This window comes from Eriocheir sinensis, unplaced genomic scaffold (genome assembly GCF_024679095.1).
Source record: "Eriocheir sinensis breed Jianghai 21 unplaced genomic scaffold, ASM2467909v1 Scaffold611, whole genome shotgun sequence".
Lineage (NCBI taxonomy): Eukaryota > Metazoa > Arthropoda > Malacostraca > Decapoda > Varunidae > Eriocheir > Eriocheir sinensis.
Window position 1 is genome coordinate 80,886 of NW_026111956.1, and position 9,115 is coordinate 90,000.

At 46.3% G+C, this 9,115-nt stretch overlaps 2 protein-coding genes and 2 long non-coding RNA genes across 5 annotated transcripts in view; 1 reads left to right on the plus strand and 3 right to left on the minus strand.

The window, feature by feature from the left end:
* The window catches only part of LOC126993397 (uncharacterized), a 50,186-nt gene that overhangs the window by 22,729 nt on the left and 18,342 nt on the right, over positions 1 to 9,115 (minus strand). The gene's annotated exons all lie outside the window — the stretch shown is intronic.
* LOC126993404 (uncharacterized) overlaps positions 194 to 9,115 on the minus strand; it is a 17,914-nt gene continuing 8,992 nt past the window's right edge. Inside the window, exons 3-5 of one of the 2 annotated variants that reach the window (XM_050852467.1) lie at positions 8,266 to 8,514; positions 430 to 587; positions 194 to 304 (exon numbers count right to left, since the gene is read on the minus strand). In XM_050852467.1, coding sequence (XP_050708424.1) covers positions 220 to 304; positions 430 to 587; positions 8,266 to 8,514 — 492 coding nt within the window. In that variant the 3' untranslated portion in view covers positions 194 to 219. The remainder of the gene's footprint in view (positions 305 to 429; positions 588 to 8,265; positions 8,515 to 9,115) is intronic. The other variant, XM_050852468.1, reaches the window with a different exon arrangement.
* On the plus strand, positions 5,529 to 5,893 carry LOC126993418 (uncharacterized). The gene is made up of 2 exons (XR_007747814.1): positions 5,529 to 5,590; positions 5,752 to 5,893. It is a non-coding gene; the product is annotated as an uncharacterized LOC126993418 (long non-coding RNA).
* Positions 5,914 to 8,220, minus strand: LOC126993419 (uncharacterized). The gene is made up of 3 exons (XR_007747815.1): positions 8,140 to 8,220; positions 7,897 to 8,058; positions 5,914 to 6,050 (listed from the first exon to the last, which is right to left on the minus strand). It is a non-coding gene; the product is annotated as an uncharacterized LOC126993419 (long non-coding RNA).

The window sequence follows — 9,115 nt, forward strand, 5'->3', positions numbered from 1 at the left end:
ATAGAAGATAGAAAGAGAGGCAACATGGCAGCGGAATTTTAAAAAAAGTAGAAAGTTTGGTTTAGTGGGCGCAACATCTGTGGTCATATGCCGGAGAGACAGAAGGGGAAGGAATTATAGGAGAAGAGAACAGACCCCAGGAGACGGGACACAACCCCCGATTAATACCTGGTACACTGCTGGGTGGACAGGGGCTACGTAGGGTATTGGAAAACCCGCTCAAATTTTTCCACTCCGCCCGGGAATCGAACCCAGGCTCTCTCGGTTGTGAGGCGAGTGTGCTAACCACTGCACCATGAAGCCCCTTGATATTTAAGAGGTAGAAGACTATTAGTAAGAGGAAGAGAGGAGGATTTGATGTATTCTTAAAAATTACATATTTATGAACAAACATTTCACATTGGGTCAGCTTCAAAGCCTTTCACACACCTTTGTTGGACGATATCTAAGTTGGCCTGCAGCTTGGGGTAGGGCATCTCCGAGCCAGGGTCCAGGTGGGACATGGCCACCTTCTGGGCCGTAGAGATCAGCGGGGAGACGTGGAAGCATCGTGCCTGGACCTGGCCACGGACAACACTCCTAACACTCTGTGGGGGAGGACGAACATGTCAACATACAGCATATTGGAACATAGACATTATTAACCCAGTAGCAGCGGGGATCATGTTTCTTAATGGTCCCTCTAAGCAAGAAAAATGAGGAGAAATCATCACTCACACAAACCATTTCATAATATATATATCAAAGCATTTGTGATCAGATTATGTATCATCTATTTTGGGGTGTTTATATCATGGCACAAATTTGGCCCGTCGCTGCTACACGGTAAAGCCACAAATTTGGCCCGTCGCTGCTACACGGTAAAGCCACAAATTTGGCCCGTCGCTGCTACACGGTAAAGCCACAAATTTGGCCCGTCGCTGCTACACGGTAAAGCCACAAATCTGACCCGTCGCTGCTACACGGTAAAGCCACAAATTTGGCACGTCGCTGCTACATGGTAAAGCCACAAATTTGGCCCGTCGCTGCTACACGGTAAAGCCACAAATTTGACCCGTCGCTGCTACACTGTAAAGCCACAAATTTGGCCCGTCGCTGCTACACGGTAAAGCCACAAATCTGACCCGTCGCTGCTACACTGTAAAGCCACAAATTTGGCCCGTCGCTGCTACACGGTAAAGCCACAAATCTGACCCGTCGCTGCTACACGGTAAAGCCACAAATTTGGCCCGTCGCTGCTACACGGTAAAGCCACAAATCTGACCCGTCGCTGCTAGCGGGTTAAAGCACAAAAAGTGACACTGTAGTGCTGAAAACATGACACAAGCGCACGGATGCTATTTCTATGAGTTTACAACGCGGACTGAGACTAGAACCAAGAATTACCCGAGACCGAGTAAGAACTGACCCAAAATCTTGCAAAATTCTTACGTTTCTTGTTCTGGTGTGTCAGATTTTAAAGAATTCCCCCAATTCTTGGGCTGGGTGCGGCCACTGTTCTGCTGGCCGCACCTCCATAGGCCTATGGCGATGACCATTTCCTGAGCTTCCTGTGGGTAACCCTGCCAGGTGGGGGTGGACATGGAGCTCACGAGGTCACTGTTGTGTTACTGTTGCACCCCAGACCATGTTAAAGCATCACTGTATGATAAGCAAGAACTTCCCGGAATGAAAACATCATCGCCATCGTTAGAAACAATTCAAACGATGCCATTTGTCAATATTTTGTGGAGGAAAAGGACGTCTTAACCGTGTAGCAGCGAAGGGACAAATTTGTGCCATGATATAACCCCCAAAACAGATGATACATAATCTGACCACAGATGCTTTGATATACATTATGAAATGGTTTGTGTGAGGGTGATTTTTTCTCATTTTTCTCGCTTAGAGGGACCACTAAGAAACATGGTCCCCACTGCTTCCACCACCGGGTTAGGAAACTCTGTCGCATGCAATGACGCTAAGTAGCCAGTGCTGAAATGCTCCTAATGAACTGTAGATCCCGTAACTGTGACAAAACTAACGCGTGTCGTCCTTGACGGTATTGCTATTTTAGTGCAATACGTTTAGGCCGCACTCACACCCAACTCACCTTATAAAATATGAAGACTGATCTCCCTGCTGCACCGGCCTATCCCATACCCCAGGGCCCCAAAGGACAAGGATAACCAGCGGGTCACTTAGCTAGGATGGGGTTTCAGATTTAGAGGTCTGAGCCCGGTCGGCTGAGGTGAGGCCAGCCTTTGGTAGCACAGTAATCCCTAGTTTATCGTGGGGGTTAGGTTCCAGAACCCCCCGCGAGAGGCGAAAATCAGCGAAGTAGCGACCTTATATTTATTTTATTATTTATATAATTTATATATTATATTTTATATATATTGTTTAGATAAGCACGCATATCTCTGTGAATCTGTACTGCGTCGTTTAGGAGCCTTTTGAATCTGGTTGCCCAGAGAGAGAGAGAGAGAGAGAGAGAGAGAGAGAGAGAGAGAGAGAGAGAGAGAGAGAGAGAGACATAACAAGTAGTACCTATTAACCCATCGGCTGTGACTGGCACGGATTTGGCTTTCACTGGTAGCCTGGCAACATATACTCCCAGGTCTTTCTCTGCCTCTGTGTTGGATAATGGAGTGTTTCTCATGTGGTATTGGTATGTTGGATATCCCCTCCGAAGGTGGATGACTTTACATTTTCCTTCAGTGAATTGTAGCAGCCACCTTTTGTTACATTCCTGTAGCTTGGTGATGTCTTATTGTGGGAAATCCACAGTCAAGGGATTAAACAAGGACGCACGGCTCAACAAGCTATTTAAGCCGATCACTTTCCTCACTTTAGAAAGACTACAAAATGAACACACTGGCTTCATAAACCACAAACACAAACTAGCAAGAACTGTTGTTTTATCGCCACCTTCATCAACAAACTCCCTATGTCATGTTTTTGACTTTGGGAAGTTGAAAAAGCCGTCTCATTTTGGTAATCTTCCGGTCATGGGCAGAAGAGTTGAGAAAGGCGACTTTGAGGACACGCACACCCCAGACAAAGGCAACTCTGCCCAAAGGTGTGCACCGCACCATGGCGGAAAACTGGCCGAGGAAAATATCCGGAAATACACGAAAAATGGCTTACCAGGCAGACTGTTACGGGGTTGAAGAGGTGCTGACAGTGTGCTGATGACGGGGTGACAGTGTGCTGATGACGTGGTGTCAGTCTACTGACAATGTGCTGACAGTGTGCTGACAGTGTGCTGATGGTGTTCTGATGACGGGGTGACAGTGTGCTGATGACGTGGTGTCAGTCTACTGACAATGTGCTGACAGTCTGCTGACAGTCTACTGACAGTGTGCTGACAGTGTGCTGACAGTGTGCTGACAGTCTACTGACAGTGTGCTGACAGTGTGCTGATGGTGTTCTGATGACGGGGTGACAGTGTGCTGATGACGTGGTGTCAGTCTACTGACAATGTGCTGACAGTGTGCTGACAGTCTACTGACAGTGTGCTGACAGTGTGCTGATGGTGTTCTGATGACGGGGTGACAGTGTGCTGATGACGTGGTGTCAGTCTACTGACAGTGTGCTGACAGTGTGCTGACAGTGTGCTGACAGTCTACTGACAGTGTGCTGACAGTGTGCTGACAGTCTACTGACAGTGTGCTGACAGTGTGCTGACAGTCTACTGACAGTGTGCTGACAGTCTACTGACAGTGTGCTGACAGTCTACTGACAGTGTGCTGACAGTGTGCTGACAGTCTACTGACAGTGTGCTGACAGTCTACTGACAGTCTACTGACAGTGTGCTGACAGTCTACTGACAGTGTGCTGACAGTCTACTGACAGTGTGCTGACAGTCTACTGACAGTGTGCTGACAGTCTACTGACAGTGTGCTGACAGTCTACTGACAGTGTGCTGACAGTCTACTGACAGTGTGCTGACAGTGTGCTGACAGTCTACTGACAGTGTGCTGACAGTGTGCTGACAGTGTGCTGACAGTGTGCTGACAGTCTACTGACAGTGTGCTGACAGTCTACTGACAGTGTGCTGACAGTCTACTGACAGTGTGCTGACAGTCTACTGACAGTGTGCTGACAGTGTGCTGACAGTCTACTGACAGTGTGCTGACAGTGTGCTGACAGTCTACTGACAGTGTGCTGACAGTCTACTGACAGTGTGCTGACAGTCTACTGACAGTGTGCTGACAGTGTGCTGACAGTCTACTGACAGTGTGCTGACAGTCTACTGACAGTGTGCTGACAGTCTACTGACAGTGTGCTGACAGTGTGCTGACAGTGTGCTGACAGTCTGCTGACAGTGTGCTGACAGTCTGCTGACAGTGTGCTGACAGTCTACTGACAGTGTGCTGACAGTCTGCTGACAGTGTGCTGACAGTCTACTGACAGTGTGCTGACAGTCTACTGACAGTGTGCTGACAGTCTACTGACAGTGTGCTGACAGTCTACTGACAGTGTGCTGACAGTCTACTGACAGTGTGCTGACAGTGTGCTGACAGTCTACTGACAGTGTGCTGACAGTCTGCTGACAGTGTGCTGACAGTCTACTGACAGTGTGCTGATGAAGGACTTCTCTCACCACAGTCTGTCACTTTGTTTCGGACTTGATTTCGTTCGTGTCACACGCCCAAATTCACTTTCCATGTGGGTCGACGTCACCCCTGGGGGCATATTGGCCTGGGAGAGGCTAGGCTGACTCACAAGTCGACGCTCTGACCCATATGAGCGTATAGATGCACACGGGAGCGTCCTTTCAATTGCAATTAATTATGGAAATTTGCAAACGCGTCTGACGCGTCAACGGTATATGATTGCAAATCGCTTTTAACGCGTGAGACGCGTCAACGGTGCTCTACGGGTTAAGAACAGTGGCAGTCTGGCAATCTTCAAGAAAGCGCTGAAGACTCACTTATTCACTAAATCCTATGACTTTACAAACGTGAGGATCAGGGTTGCAGTAAAGGAAATAATTGAAACATATTCTCCTATTTTCAAAGAATCACTTCACATACACATAGATCATCCACAGTCTTTTCTGATACTTTGATTTGAAGCTGCAGTCATTTTCTTTGAGCAATTTCAGTGAGGACATGTCCAAAACATGACATGATCTGGTTAGACTGTTAGGAGACTAGACAGAGTTGTGGTGTGGTGCTGGCCAAGGCTGGCTGGCTGGCTGGCTGCAGCTGGTCAGTCTTAGGCCTGGCTCAAACAGCCAGCCAGGTTACTTCAACATGTGTTTTAAACTAATGTAGACAATATTGAGGTTTACATTCATTTAATTATTTTCATTTATAAAAATATATAAAATCAACTTAGATAAAAAAATCTGATTTGAATAAAAAAAATCCATTTTTTTCATTTAAAAAAAATCAACAACCCTGGTGAGGATTGAGGACAACTTTAGGTGCTAATGTTACTGTTGTAATATTGGCGGCCCTGTGGGCGCTGCTGGAGGTGGACCGGGGCCTGAAACCTCATCACCGGTGAACGGAAACAGGTAAACTTGACATGGATAAGCTTGGGTGTGATTCTGGAATATTACCAAGCTGTCACCTCAGCCACAAAAAGCTTGTAATAGGTAAACTTGACATGGGTAAGCTTGGGTGTGATTCTGGAATATTACCAAGCTGTCACCTCAGCCACTAAAAGCTTGAAACAGGTAAACATGACATGGGTAAGCTTGGGTGTGATTCTGGAATATTACCAAGCTGTCACCTCAGCCACAAAAGCTTGTAATAGGTAAACTTGACATGGGTAAGCTTGGGTGTGATTCTGGAATATTACCAAGCTGTCACCTCAGCCACAAAAAGCTTGTAATAGGTAAACTTGACATGGGTAAGCTTGGGTGTGATTCTGGAATATTACCAAGCTGTCACCTCAGCCACAAAAAGCTTGTAATAGGTAAACTTGACATGGGTAAGCTTGGGTGTGATTCTGGAATATTACCAAGCTGTCACCTCAGCCACAAAAAGCTTGAAACAGGTAAACTTGACATGGGTAAGCTTGGGTGTGATTCTGGAATATTACCAAGCTGTCACCTCAGTAAATCTTAAGAAGTACACTCCACCCCCTCCAACACCCCAGCCCCCCTACCCCGCCAAGACAAGCCTGGGGACCTGTGGGGAACCGGGGTTTTGGAGGGGGAAGCCCAAATCACTGAAAAATGGGCTTCCAAAATTTCCCTAGAAAAATCTCAAAAGTAGGGAAAGTTCCTAACGCATACTCTTGTAGTCTATTCCAATATGACCTAGCATTCGGTCTGTTGACGAATGTCGGGCATGTCATTGGATGGTGGGCAAAGTGGCCCCCCCCACCCCACCCGCGCTGCGTAATTTCTGACGGGCCACGCCGCATGTCAAATATATTTAAACTACTCCAACCGAACTTTACGACCTGCTGATGAGGGGAGCTTCGCCCCCCTCGACCCACATATATATGCGACTTCTTTCTGCGAAGAGGTATTTCTCGCAACACCGGTTGCACCACCGTCATGACCGCCGCCACAGGAGGCTGCACTTTTGTCAATATTATCCCATATTTTCAATAATAAATAGTCCTTGAATTGGATTTGAAAGCGTTTCCATGGTTGTTGAACATTTGTAGAAAAGATATATGAATAGCTAGTGTTGTTTGGTAAGGTAGGTAATGGATTGAAATACTGGCACGGTACTAAAACTATTCCTAACCCATCGGTTAGCTTCATCAATCCTTGTAGGAACCGTTGTTTTGGTGGTGGAAGGACAAATCACTGAAAATTGCCTTCCAAAATGTCCCTAAAAAATCAAATATAGGAAAATTCCCTAGTCTAAAGTAAGGAAAGTCCCTAACGTATACTCTTGTAATTTATTCCAATATAACATACCAGCCGCCAGCAGGTCTGTTGAGGAGTGTCGGGCGCGTAATTGGATGGTCACTGTAATGGAACCCCCACCCCCACCGCCGCCCCAATCCGTGTAATTGAGCAACTCTTGGGAAATGTCATGTTTCATAAAAACATATGGTACAGTACTGACAGTTAACCCATCCACTTCTTGTAAGTTGATGGTGGATCGTGTTAGCGAGTAGTTTGGGGTACAAAATGCAACAGATTTGTGACAGCTGTCATATATGAGCCGTTAGTGACCTAACGATTGCTACGCATCACCCTGGCCTCCACTTTACTGAAACTATGAGTACGCGTCCAACAATATCCAGTTGGTTTGTGACACGTGACAAGCTTCATGCGACCGCTATTCACAAAACGCACATATGTCACACGGGTCACTATTCCATTCAATTTTGGATAGTAATCGGTCCTTTTGTCTAACTACATGCATACCAATAAAGAGGTTGAATAGTCAGTCAACACTTACCGAGAGGTGAAGTACAATGATATTTTGAGTGAGAGAGTGAGACTCTGGTCCATCCATCATGATGAAAATTGACTGCAAACATGCCTACGTGGTGCTGCCGCAATTCAACCCAGAGCTATACATCCTGAATATAATCTTTTAAAATTATAAAATACAAATACTTGTGCCATTATGTGCTTTAATATAGCCAAGAAAATAACATAGAAATCATAGAGACTGTTTTATGTCCAAAATTGTAATGATCCGTGCGTGTACTGACTTGGGAGCTATATAGTTTGTTTGGTGCACTGCAAGGCAGGTACGAGGCTCAGTCTGTGCATAGAGGCGCTCGTGAAACAATAACAATGGACTTAGAAAATCCAAGCCACCCAACTTTATAATTAATGAGGCTTGCCCCCCTGGCCCCTCCCCAAGGTAAAACGTATACGAAAATGCATTATCATTAAAATTCTCTCACGTGCTAATTTACTACGAATGTTGGTTTGGAGTGGTGCTCCCTAAGATTAAACCTGAAATGATGCCAAGCTGTCACCTCAGCCACAAAAAGCTTGAAACAGGTAAACTTGACATGGGTAAGCTTGGGTGTGATTCTGGAATGTTACCAAGCTGTCACCTCAGCCACAAAAAGCTTGAAACAGGTTAACTTGACATGGGTAAGCTTGGGTGTGATTCTGGAATGTTACCAAGCTGTCACCTCAGCCACAAAAAGCTTGAATCAGGTAAACTTGACATGGGTAAGCTTGGGTGTGATTCTGGAATGTTACCAAGCTGTCACCTCAGCCACAAAAAGCTTGAAACAGGTTAACTTGACATGGGTAAGCTTGGGTGTGATTCTGGAGTAATACCAAGCTGTCACCTCAGCCACAAAAAGCTTGAAACAGGTAAACTTGACATAGATAACCTTGTAATACGCACTGGATGGGCGTGGAGGCGTGGGGGCACTGGATGGGCGTGGAGGCGTGGGGGCACTGGATGGGCGTGGAGGCGTGGGGGCACTGGATGGGCGTGGAGGCGTGGGGGCACTGTGTGGGCGTGGGGGCACTGGATGGGCGTGGGGGCACTGTGTGGGCGTGGGCGGCGTGACAGACTCCGCAGCGTCGCTCTGTTTACTTCCGTTGATCTTGACCTTGATCTTGATGTCACAGGAGTCCTGAGAAGGGAGGCCGTGGTTTTGTATGTCCTTATATATAGATTTACATAGAAAATCAGACCACACAGACCACATGGTCCAGACTAGGTGGTCTGTCCTTAAACCTAAGTGATTTTACATTATTCAGAAGACTCCAAAACGTTGCTTTTCTACTCTAGTTAATATTTCGTTGAAGGAAGTGACGGTCGAGCTTATTTTTGAAGGAGTCAATCGTGTTGCACTGGACCACTGATGGTGGAAGCTTATTCCATTCTCGCACTACAACGTTGGTGAAGAAAAATTTGGTGTAGTCTGAATTTACTTGTCTACATCTGAGTTTTACGCCATTGTTCCTCGTGCGCAAAGTGTCATCGATCATAAACAATGTTGATCTGTCTACATTCGTGAAACCATTAAGTATTTCAAAACATTCGATCAGTTTTCCTCGGAGGCGACGTTTCTCAAGAGAGAACATGTTAAGGGTAGAAAGCCTTTCTTCGTAGGATTTGTTGCGTAAGGAAGGGATAATTTTCGTTGCCCGACGCTGAACACCTTCTAGTTTAGCAATATCCTTTGCATGGTGGGGAGACCAAAACTGTACCGCATATTCCAAGTGGGGTCT